The 12,582-nt window shown below is 39.2% G+C and overlaps 1 protein-coding gene across 1 annotated transcript in view; it reads left to right on the top strand.

Annotated features, from left to right (window-relative positions):
• LOC116485621 (dynein heavy chain 5, axonemal-like) overlaps window positions 1-12,582 on the top strand; it is a 145,789-nt gene that overhangs the window by 131,901 nt on the left and 1,306 nt on the right. The window contains exons 71-72 of the mRNA XM_032181113.1: window positions 6,998-7,206; window positions 12,107-12,328. Of these exons, the coding sequence (XP_032037004.1) occupies window positions 6,998-7,206; window positions 12,107-12,328 (431 nt within the window). The remainder of the gene's footprint in view (window positions 1-6,997; window positions 7,207-12,106; window positions 12,329-12,582) is intronic.

Here is a 12,582-nt window from a genome sequence, read left to right as displayed (position 1 = left end):
CAGGAGGCAGGCAACAGCACACACTCTCTGTCAGAGACAGGCATATTTGGCTGAAAGTGAGCAATGGTGAACGTATTTAATGCAAATCTAGAGAGAAGGTGACTAGAAACAGATGGAAAATTTGATCAGAAAAGGAATGAGGGAAAAGAAGGAATGATGATGTTACTGCCTGCTTTTTGTTTTCACTTCCTATTTTGTTCTGCTCCTCTGTTGAAATATTGTATAATGTTGCTCAGCCAAGCTTCTTGAATTAAGAAGAATTAACGATAAATGAAAATGAAGCAGGAAGAGTTCCACTGGTTAAGATCTTACGCAAGTCTGCTATTCTCCAGCAGGAAGGCAGAAAATACCTGAAAGACAGCAAACTGTCCCAACAGGGAGAAGGTCAGAGTGCCTGAAAACTAGTCCCTCCTCTAATGGGTGATGACAGTACTGTGATCTGCCTTGCTTGCATTTTCCAAGCTAGAAGAACCAGTTGCTCTCTGATTCAAAATTGAGAGGAAAGTTCCCTTGTATATGTGCGTAGCATCCCTTTTCAAGTAAATTAGAATAATGATTTCTATTCAAGAAAGAATTAATCTTTCCTTGATCATGACAGATATATTTTAAGTCTCAAAATGTACAATATTATGCGGAGGGGTGGATGAGTAACATAATTTATTTGCATTTAGTATTCAGTTGCACAGTGGGCACAGTCCTCTACCAGGTGCTTAATCAAGTTAATGCTGTAACTTTTGTGCAATCCTCTAAAACACAATAATTTTCTTTGGGACATGGCAGTTAAATATAGTGAAAAATTGCTCTGAAAACAAAATGGGATGTATAGTTAACAATACCAATTAATGGCTTCTGGCAGATTCATGATGCATCAGATGCGTGTGGTAGTGAGTTAATTAGCGGATGGAAAGAAAATTTAGACACGTTCTCTTGCCTCGGCAAAGAGGAAAACACGAAGCTTTCTCACAATAGATTTTCTCCCCAAACTAGTCAATCAGAGCCTCAAGCCATCTCTTGTGCTGCTCTTTCTTTACAATGAGATAAACCGATGTGCCTGCTCAAACAGGTCGTGTGAATTTTGACATCTGTCTTTGTCATGCATCTGGCTCTGGCTTCATGAACCTGTTAAGGCCTGAGCAGAACTGCTGATAGCCAATCTAATTTTTCAAACAAATATCGTGTTTTAGATTATAGCTTCTATCTTCATCTGTTGAGTAGCTCTGTGAAAGGTGTTCTGAATATTTGATTCTGCAGGTTGGATGTGAATAGAAGGACTTTGTCATCTTGCTTTTGATCACTGCATTTTATCTCAGATAATACATGTATAAAACCCCTCTTAGTGACAGCCTATGTGAAGCTGAACATGAGAGATGTTGAGGAAATTAGCAGAGCCAGCCTTGTTTCTCTATCTGGAGGGCAGATTAAGCAGCATTCAGCATTTGGGAGGGGTGAGGATGCTCAGCATGTGCCCAGCATATTTGTTGGCAACCATGCCCCAGCCTGCATCTCCACCAATAAACTTTGCAGCCCAGAGGGAGACTTTTGTTTGGATCAAATTGTAATAATTAGATTGGAGCCGCACTTTGTACTCTCAGTTATATCCCAGCCATTAGTTCTGTTTTAATTACTTATTGATTGCCCAGAATTTATTTCACAGTTGGTATAATACAGTCCCACATAAATCAGAACACGGCAATGATGACTGTCCTCTCAAGTGACCTAAAGAGAGACTATGTTGCAAAAAAAAAGAAATATTTTTAGACAGGAGGAAGAAGCTGTTTTCTCATCTTTTCATCTGGAGAGTAGTAAGACATGGGGATTGAACCAAAACTCTAGATCCTAAAGGGATATGATCTTGAGCCCCTGGCAGAGGGTGACTGTATTTGCAGAGCAATATACAAGTTATACAGTTCCTGTGTAGATGCCTTGCCTTTCTTCTGTGGAAGGGTACATGCCTCTGGCAGAGAATATTAATACCGTAGCTGTTTAATGGGGAGTGGGCACTTCAGACCACCTCTGCCACTAATGAAGACAGTGTCTTTAACTGCAATGAACAGTAACGACCCATTCAGTTACTCCTAGTCCCTGGTGCAGTTTGCTTGAGTAGGGGGGAACTGCATGCTGCCTCTTTGTGAGGCTGCAGTGGGGGAGGTCGCCTTGTTCCTCCATGCACTGAAGTAGGAGTGGTAAGTGTTTTGATGGCACCTAAATGTCTCTTCTAGCAGTGAATAAAGTGACAAGAGAGATTCTGTGGGAGTCACCCCTAGTTCCTCATGAGTGGTTTCTATGAACCTCAGCAGTAGATTGTGCTTGCAGTAGCACTGAATGTTTATATTGAATCCTTGGTGATGGAAAAAAAAAAACCACAGCTTTTAATATGTTTTATTTCCTGCTTTTTTATCTACATAGTATTCTGCTTAAAAGCCTGTAATGTGAAAGAGGTAAATGCTTAGCTCATTTATTTATGAGTATATCTAGATTCTACTTTGATCAAAAACCTACATCCACTTGGCATTTGTTTATGGTACCTGATAACTTTGTGTTTTCAAATGAAACCTTTAGAACTGCCTACCTCATGACAAGTTGAAGCCATACACGAAACCTTTGATTTGTTACCCTTGCATGTCATATATGCATGTGTCATGTGGTCACAGAACTCCTGCTTGTATTTATGCAGTAATTGCAGAGTTAGGAAGAGGAGTGCTTTTCATGTTAACAAATTTCCTGAGAATACAGCAGCCCCACTACAAGCTTTTCCGTGACTACTGGTATGTAGTGATTTCTACATTGTGTACTGGCCCAGGAATTTTGTTCCATGCATTTAACTTTGTACTTACAAGACAAGCATTGAACAAATAACTATGGGAGTCGTAAGACCAACATAGAAAGGAAAGGAAGGGGAATCAGTAGAAATAGGAACTTCAGAAGTCACTGTGGCATTTGTCATGGAGAAGCCGTACCAAGCTTAAGCAAACTTTTCACTGAAAGTACAATAAAGCACCCATCGTTACAAAGCTAGCATACTTTCATGCATGTAATGCATGCCATACGTAACCTACCAACCAGGACTTGATTTGCTTGATTTCATCTCAGTCATTGATTTTCTACCTTTTTTAAAAAATATATAGTTATCTGCTTTTAGTTCCTCACCATCCTTGTACTGCGTTGATAGCCTGTGTGCTGGCCTTAGGTGTTTCCTTTTTGTCATTCATCAGAGAATATTTTGGAACATGTGGGACTTCATGTAGACATGAGGTAACATATAGTCCTACATACCTAATAGGAATCACTTAGAAGTCCTAGGTCATCTACACAAACTCATGTTTGGCCCCTGGAAGAATGAAGTAAAGCTTCACTATTTTTTAAACTCAGAATACTGCAATTTTGATAGTAGTGTTTTCATCATGTTGCTGTAAGTTATTTCCATTCATTGTACCTTACAAGGGGAGTATAACTGAACTCCAAAAGAGCCCAGAGCATTAGGCCATTATTTATTATAATCTGTGGTGAGAAACAGAAGCTCAGGAACCTAGTCTTGCTAGAGCACATGGGAAAGACAGTCTCCCACTAAGGGAGGGAGTATCATCTTCTTCCCAATTATTATCACCTTGTCTCAAAGATAAGATGAATCTTAAATGGGGAGGTTATGTTTAGACTAATTTTGGTTTAAAAACTGCTAAGACTAATACAATTTTTGTTTTACTTGTTGACAATAATCATTGAGTTTTGGACTGAAAGGTCTTGGACCCTTACCTTACTGATCCTTACAGTGTGTGTGTGGAAGGTTTGTAGGGATCATCTGTGTATTCCACTTTTGGTTGAAGATTTTATTTAAAGATGATTAAGAGTACTCACTGAAGACATGAATGTAATGTAACAACGGGGAATTCATCTGAGAAATGGGAGGGACGAGTCTAGCATGTCCTGAGGCGTAGTTACTCTTGGCTCAGCAACTCTCATCCATTATTTACTGCTCATCCAGAGTGCCTTCTGTTGTCTTTTACTAAGTGTGGTGTATTATTTCTAGACATCTCATTAACAGTTACGCATACTTCCTGGCTAGGAAAACTGCTTAGAAACACATTTTGCACATTTAGGAGAAAATGCCACCATGTTCAGCTCATGGTAGGTGTGGTAGCAACTACATGAAATAAGAAAGTTCCTGGTGCTTTCTGTACACAACATTATACCTTTGGAATGAGTCACCCTAAAAACAGATCATCTTAGAAGAGCAGACTATTTAATTATCAATAAAAACTATAAATTCTCAGAACTGAATAGATTTGTTTGATTTATTTGCTACACATCAGTTGGATAGATTTGGATGTGGTTTGGAAGTGAGACAGTATAAATTTAGAGCAATGAAGAAGGGGAATCCTAATTTCAAAGCTGTGTGTACTCTGCGAACAGTATAGTTATAATACATATTATTTTGGAGGCACCAAAATTCCCAAACATCTTTAACTGACCCGACCTTTCATCAGTCATTTTCAGATGAGCTTTATTACATTCACGAAAGGGAATACCGCAAAGTAAAAACCCAAAATAACCAAGTTATTTACAGCTGGCCTGTGTGATTCATAATACTTTCCAGCCTGTCACATTAAGTTCATAGGACATTTGTTCTCTTCATATGGTAACCAGGGCTCTGATCTTCTCACAAGTTAAATGTGAGGAGTGCATGGTGTTATACTACTCATTTAGTTTATCAAATATTGTTTTCCAAATGCATTTATCACCATTCTCCAGAAATATACTATTATTTTTCTCATGTATTACCAATTTCATTTCTGACAATTATTTATTTTTTTATTATTTTTATATTTGTCAGAATATTGTAGCTGCAGAAATGCATCCCAACACCCACAGATGTCATTCGGTGTGCTGTAGTGCTGAAATTCAAGCACTGTATGCTTACTGCCAGAGCTGACGCCCACTCACTAGGAATATTTATGCAACTATATGGCCAAGGCCAGAGCTGTGAACATACCTCATCCTCAAGATCTCTTTGGCTTAATGTTCTCAGCAGCTGCTCTGAGTCATAACAGGCAGCTATCCTGAGAGGTTCCACCATACTTTGGGGCAGAGACTGGTTTTATCTCCGTACTTGAAATGCTCCTGCCTGCCTGCAAGAATAAGGGAACAAAATGTGGCTCTCTCATAACTCGCGTTGCAGGAGAAAGTTGGCTGCATCAGCCTGAAAAGAAGAACCACAGGTTCTTTCCCAGTTCAGATAGTAATGATCTTCAGGAGTAGCAGGGGGACTCTGTTTACTTGTTTTCTGCCCTCACTAAGACTGCTTTGAAATTGAAGCCAACACGCGTTGCATGAATTGCTTTCTACTTTTTATACCTCCAGAGGGCAAATCAAGTGTATAACCTTATATTACATTTTTTGTAGGCCAAGGAGAGGTGACACAGAGTGGCTTCTTCCTTAAATGCTGGTGCTTTTAGTTTTATGTCAGAGAACGTTTATACCCAAATAGGCTGTTTATTGTGTTATGAAAGATTTTTATATATCCCAGAACACAAATCTGAACCTGACTATGAAGCTATTACAGAGATTTCGGGATAGGCCTGATGTGTTTGCTTTAGTCTGTATTGCTGCAGTATTTTAAAATTAATTAATTTAATTTGGTGTGCTGTAGTTTTCTCACAGCATTTCTTGCACAGAAAGAAATGCCCATAAATGAGAGCAGGTCATTTGTGGCACTGAGGGGCATGGGTTAGTGATGGGACACAGTAGGTCAAGTTGATTGTTGGACTTGATGATTTTGAAGGTCTTTTCCAACCTAAATGGCTCTATGATTTTGATTATCTGCTAGAAGAAAATTAAGCCTATTTGACATTGATATGTAGTTAGAGAGTGCCAGATTTGCACAGAGTATTATACATGTGCTTACAGTAGCCACTGCATTCATCTAAATTAAAAACCGGTGTTTTGGTTTCTGGAAATTATTCTTTTTACACTCAACTGCCAATGTCAATGGAAGGAAGGGACTTGAAACACTTACTTATTATGTGCATCATTTCCATACAGGTGTTCAGATGGGTTGCTGCAGCTCTTGTTTACAGTCACCCAGACTACTTCTCTTTTCTTTACATGTTCCGTAGTAGAAGCCACCTGATTCTGTTTGGCATTTAAAAAAACCCTTGTGGCAATTACAGCAGTTCTGTGTGTATGACGATGCACTGAACATTGGTATTACATGAACATATAATCAAAATGGAAGCTATCAGATCAGTCTCTACAATTTATTTTAGCTGGAATATAGAAATTATCCAGAGGCATGGGTTGTGTGCCTGCTCTTAGTACCACTGAGTGTACAGACTGGTAAGATCTAAGAACTTCTGGCACATGGAAGGGCAAGTATCACAGAAAAAGCATAGGCTTAATAGATGCCAATATTTTAATGGAGACAACAGTACATGAGCATGCACTGCAAAAAAAAAAAAAAATATATATATATATATATATATATCTTGTCTCTAGATTTATTCTGCATAGAATTTTCCTATTGGGAATCTAGATAACGGAATTGTACAAAGTTATCATTAATAGCAGTGAATTTCATGAATATAATCGCTGTCAGTACACGCTCAGGATGAAAGTGAGTTACATGGTATATCTCTATCCTTGATCATGTATTTGGGAGACATTAAAATATATTAAAAAGTTTTAAAGGATTAATCACATTCTGAATGCGTTGCCAATATAATGAATATAAATATTGTGTGTAAAGGAGAAGGAATTGTCTAAAACCCCCTTTATTTCTGATTAAAATACCAGAAGAAGTATATTTTATCTTGCCACATTTTGTTTGAATCAAGTCGTATAAGTTTGTGCAAATTAACTGCAAACTGATAAGATTTCAGTGCAACAGGTGTGCAATTAAGGGACAACAAAAGAGGGTTTATTAGACTCAGAATGTCATTGGAAATTTTAATTGCCTTTGTGAGCTAGGGAAAAGTTCATTCTGAATATTTTACTTATCTTCCAGGAACCATAATTATGTCCGAAGAACTGCGAGATGCATTAGATAATATGTATGATGCTAGAATTCCAAAACTGTGGTTTAGGATTTCCTGGGAGTCTACTACTTTAGGATTTTGGTTCACTGAGCTTCTTGAAAGAAACCAGCAGTTCAGCAGCTGGCTGCTGGATGGCCGACCAAATCAGTTCTGGATGACAGGATTCTTTAATCCACAGGTAAGTCTGCCAGGTTGATCTAACTACTGTGTAACAGTTAAATTACACCTTCAAGCTAGCACGATCAGGACTATACTAGGTGCAATTTTTTTAGCATAGATATCAGTTAAATTAACTTCAAAATCTAGTGAAGAAATTTTTGCTAGACAAAAAATTATGTTACTGAATTAATGGAATGCATCTTATGGTTGCTTTGATTATAGAATGGGAATGGGGTGAAAACATCTTTGCACATTTCCACATTTTCCTCATTTCCACATTTTTCTCATTTTTTCCCCTGCTCCATTTGTTTTTCATTCTTTGCGTGAAAACCCCTTAAAGTACAAAACAAGGTAAGCTTGAAAACTTTGACATAGGAAAAAGACATTTGGACTTTACTCTCAACCCTTGCAAATCAGTTCCTTGAAATGGAAGGCTTGTTATTTATACCATCCCAGAACAGTGCCAGACTTCGTCTGGAGAGACATATAAAAAATACAGCCCCTGCTCTGCACTGTAAAATGAAATTAAAAATCGACACAGAATGAAACACAGAAAAGGAAACACCTGAGAACAGAGTTAAAAGAGGTAAAGCATACATATCTACGTGGTGCATAGATCCCTTGTACAGATATCCACATTAGTTAAAGCTTTTTATGATTCACAGATGTTTGTGGGAACTGTGAATTGTGGAAGTGAGTCATTGTGAGAGCATCCAGCCAACAGGTTTCTGTGGAGCCTTAGCAAAGAGCTATTTTAAAGATGTATTTTAATCTCAGTACTTGTTAGCAATGCAAAAGCTAGCTGAAACAGCTGCCTAGAAGAGAGAAAGCAACCATGGCAAATATTCTCTAGCGCTATTGCTGGGAAATACTCATCTATCATCTAGCCTGTCTGTCAGCTGTCTGCCCATACAGCTTTATAGCACAGAAGTGTGCTCATAAAATCCCTGAGCAAAGGGTTCCCAAGCAAAAATATGAAAGAGACTAGAAGTAGGTGTAATAAAATGATTACGCTTCTGTACTTGATTTGTTAACGACACTAAAATATCCCTAAGGAGCTCTTGCAATGGTCAGGCTGGATGGAACCCTAGTAGACTCTGGGTTTTGTTGGTGTTTGATTTTGCACTAGAGATGAGGAAGAGCTGACACAGATTTTGTACTGGTCATTTTAACTGGTTATTTTATTTTTTTCTCTTTGGGGTTGTGTAAGTTCTGAAATTTTGCCAGCCTAAATTAGGCATCCTGCATTCATTATTATTATTTTTTGGATCCGTGCATCTGCATTCCTCAAAAAAGCTGCCAAATAATCAGAGTAAAATGGCCCCAAACAAGTCATGATTTAATAGACCATAGTAAGTCAGAGAGCCTCTAGAAATACCAAAATTAAACACTCCATGACACATAGTTCTAAAAGTTCCTAAACATATAATGAGCAGAGAAAAAAAAATCCAGAAGCAGATGTGCTTACCTGATTTAAACATCAATTTGTGCTGACAAGAACAAATTTAATAATCAGTTGGTTATTTTTATAGTCTCCATTTTATGTAACCCAGGCTGTGGGAATGGCTTATTCTACAAGAAACTTGTCTGAACAAAGACTCATTTTCTATTTAGTTAAATATTATTTTTGTTAATAATTATATTGCTGTGTTTATAACCATTATTTCGTATGCTAAGAAAATTGATTTCCATCTTCTCAAGCAAGTTGAGGTGATGAAGTGTTAGTTCTGTGGGTCTAATGGCTTGTTTGTTGTAGCAGAGAAACTCTCAGAGAAACTCCTTTCATTTGTGAGAGGAAATGCAGCTCCTAAATAATTTGTAATTTGCCTACTTGCATAGATCTCACTGCTTGCTTTATAGTCAATGGATAAATGCCATGGATGACAGAAGACAATAACGTAGATTTATACCACTGGGAAAGTGAAGCATTCTTGCAATAAAAAAAATATAGTACCTGACTTTGCTTTCTCTTGGAGTGGTTATATACTGGGATAAATTCAGTGATTTCACAGAAGTTAATTTTTATTTATAGTGATACAAATGAGAGCAGGCTCAGGCTTCTGCATAAAAGAAACCCGATTCCCTGCATGTGTCTGCATTGGGCCAAGATGACTGGGGTGAGCGAAATGAAGAGTGCCACAAATTCTCTTCCCTCCTGGCAGTTAATCTGATGTTACCGGATTTTCCCCCTAAAATCATAGCATGATGCATGTCTCATTTCTACCTCCCAATTTTCATGTTGTGCTGATCCTGATTTATCTTTGTTTGCATCTCTGTATCCTGTTGCTGTCACTTGTCCTATCTGTGGGTTTTAAGCCCAGCAAGGCAGAACTGTCCTTCTGCTTGTGGAGTACTCAGCGTAAGGGACCCCCAGCCCATTTCTGAGAGCCTTAGATGCCAAAGCAATGTGAATACTGTTAAGAATGTGAAGTTCAATGCCTCCATTCCTCAGAGCCCACTTAATTCCATAGTAAGCCTGCTCACTGTTTGCTCACTGTAGGAAACGAAAAATAAGTGAAAAACAAGGGGCCTCAGATGCAAGGTAAAGGAGGGAATATGATTGTGAAAACAACAGATTTAATTGATTTCCATATTTCTTGTCATAGCTTCCATGGATGCCTGATTCTAGTAGGTTCAGAGTTAGTTTGCATGGTTTATTAGAAGGCAAAGGAGCAAAGTTTTAGCAGCCTTCAGTGAGCAAGCTGGGGAGATGTTTTGGAAAAGGCAGGTGAGGAAAACAAGAAATAATTATCCCCGTTTATGAAATCTTAACCACCCCTGACTCAAAAAACATATAAGCAAACAAAACCAAAGAAACAACAACAAACAAAACAGGGCAAGGATACTAGAAATCAAAACAAGTATCATGGCAAATGGTCATTTATGAGCCTGGTAGAGGGAGGGTTTTGGGGAGAGCTATACAGCCGCACCTCAAGGCCCTTGATCCTTTCTTGCTGTCGATTGTGCCATTGCCTGCTGTGGGATACCCAGCTGGGCCTCCAGCTCCCAGCTGTAGTCCTTAACAGGGTCTAGGATTCATTCTAATGAGCAGATAAATGTTACAAAGTCCCATTGCAGACAGCATATAGGCTCTGCTATCTCTGCAAGAACAGTCTGCGGTCTAAACCTTATCCCTAAGGACAACTCACAGCTCTGAGCTTACTTTTATACCCGTATTTCCACAGAGCCTTTGAACTGATTCCCTGAATACAGTCATTGCTCTGTCCTGTGCTCTTCAGGCTCTTTTTCTCTCTCTAATTTTTCAGTTTATCTGGTGTCTGGTAGCCCACTGGGGTCTTCTGGCAGTGAACACTGTGTCCTTTAAACTACTGATACTAACATGTTTCCACAAATTAAAATTCCACAAATTAACTCCAAGGATTTTGCTTTCATTTAATGGCCTTTATGATAGAAGAACTTGGCCTTTAATCCTGTCTCCCTTAGCTACCTACCAACATTCTCAACGACTTCAAATGCAATTACAATTATCTTTGCTATCACAGAACCTCTTTGCAATACTTGTCCTGGGGTCCCTGGAATGGTATTAACGAGAAGCCACCAATGTCATTTAACTGAATCATCTGAGCTCGTGAATGTCATCTCATGTGCTCATAACTTGAAGGATATTGTGTCGCTGAGAAGTGCTTAGTGGCGGCAGCAATCACTCCAGTCCCAGCAGCCAGACACTGCCCCTGGCACTCAGTAAGCCAAGATACTACTGCTTTTCCATGTGCCTTTTCCTTTCCTTTAACTCTGACGGTAGCTCAATGGAGCAGCCTCCATTACTATGGATGAATATATGAAAAAATAAACATTTTAAACAATTCACTCATTGCTGCAATTTCTTTCCTGGTATACTTATCTCTGTAATTGCCCCTCTCCCTTTTGTTTTCCCCATGTGTCTGTGTATTCTCCCACCTTCTTCCCCTGCTCTGAAATCTATCCTGAAACTTCTTCCTCCCTTGTCATCCTTCTCAATAAATCCTTCTTGCATCTTCAATTTCTGTGTTTTATTCACACGTCTCATGGCTGCTCAAATGGGTTTCCACAAGGTAAAGTAAGGTGTACAGCCACAACGTGCCCACTAGAAGTACAAAGTAGTCTGTCCTCCCATCTCTTAGGACTAATGTATTTCCCATGTACTGCAATGTGTGTGCATATGGACGGTTATAATGGAAAAGCTAACTGGCATCTTCAGCCTGGCTTGCCTTGTCATAGCTTGTAACCATATCCTGAGACTGTAACTGTGCAGAACAGAGAATGAGTTTCATTCTGTGTTGCTGAAACGTTGTGAGTTTATTTTGCTGGTGTCTCCAATAGTATGCTATTTTCCTATATCACAGCTTTGCACTAAGCAGCAGCTATGTTTCGTCCTAGTGACAGAGGCATTTCAGCAGTTAATTACATGATTCCAGTTTGTACTTCCTTTGTCTACTGTAAAATGCTTTGGGATTTGTTGACTGAAAAGCATTTTTACAATGTTGGTATAAGAAAAGGTGAGTAATATAGCACATGAAATACCAGCATTGTTTGTGGTTTAGCAATTACCTGTATTTAGAACCTCACAAACCACACTTATCTGCCAGCTGTGTAAACCTCTCTCCATCTGCCTTGTTGTAAAGTCGGTGGGTGAAGCGAAGTGTGAGTTATACTTGCAGCTTCCAATGTTAAATAAGCCACTTTGGTGGTTTCATCACACCAACACATGCATAGCAAGTATATACAAATGCCTGGTAGGTACTGCAACAGTGTGAGAAAGCACTGGATTTACACTACTGAATTTAGTTTTGTATGTAGATGAGATTCAGTGGGAAGAGGTTTTATGCTGCTGGTGTCACTGTTATGTCGGGAAAAAAAAAGTTGGAAATGGGTATGTTCAAGCTTTTTCAGAGCCTCTGTGTCATATTCAATCTCCTCAGGGATTCCTAACTGCTATGAGGCAAGAGACAACTCGCATGAATTTAGCAAAAGGATGGGCACTCGACAGTGTTGTTTTACACGATGAAGTGACCAAGATGATGAAAGAAGATGTTGCTGGCCCGCCTCCTGCTGACATCGGTGGGGTTTATATATACGGCCTTTTCCTTGAAGGTGCAGGTTGGGACCGCAGAAACAGTAAACTGGTTGAGTCTGCACCAAAGGTAAGGACTGATTGAGCATCACTGACTGGGGTGTAACATGGTGTGCTTGGAGAACACCAGAAAGTATTTGGAGTGCCTGCAGCACTGGTTTCACAGCATGTTTTAAGAGGGATAAAATAATCACAGGACTGGGGAGAGGACAAGGGCGTGTATCCACCAGACCAGATGAAAAAGCTTATGTCAGAAGATGAGCTTAGGATGTGCTGTATTTGAGCAGACCAGATGCTGGGTCCCTTGGCTTCAGGAGCCCCAGA

This window comes from Aythya fuligula, chromosome 2, assembly GCF_009819795.1.
Source record: "Aythya fuligula isolate bAytFul2 chromosome 2, bAytFul2.pri, whole genome shotgun sequence".
In the NCBI taxonomy this organism is placed as follows: Eukaryota; Metazoa; Chordata; class Aves; order Anseriformes; family Anatidae; genus Aythya; species Aythya fuligula.
The sequence above is the reverse complement of the archived record's forward strand: the minus strand, read 5'-3'. Positions and strand labels throughout refer to the sequence as shown.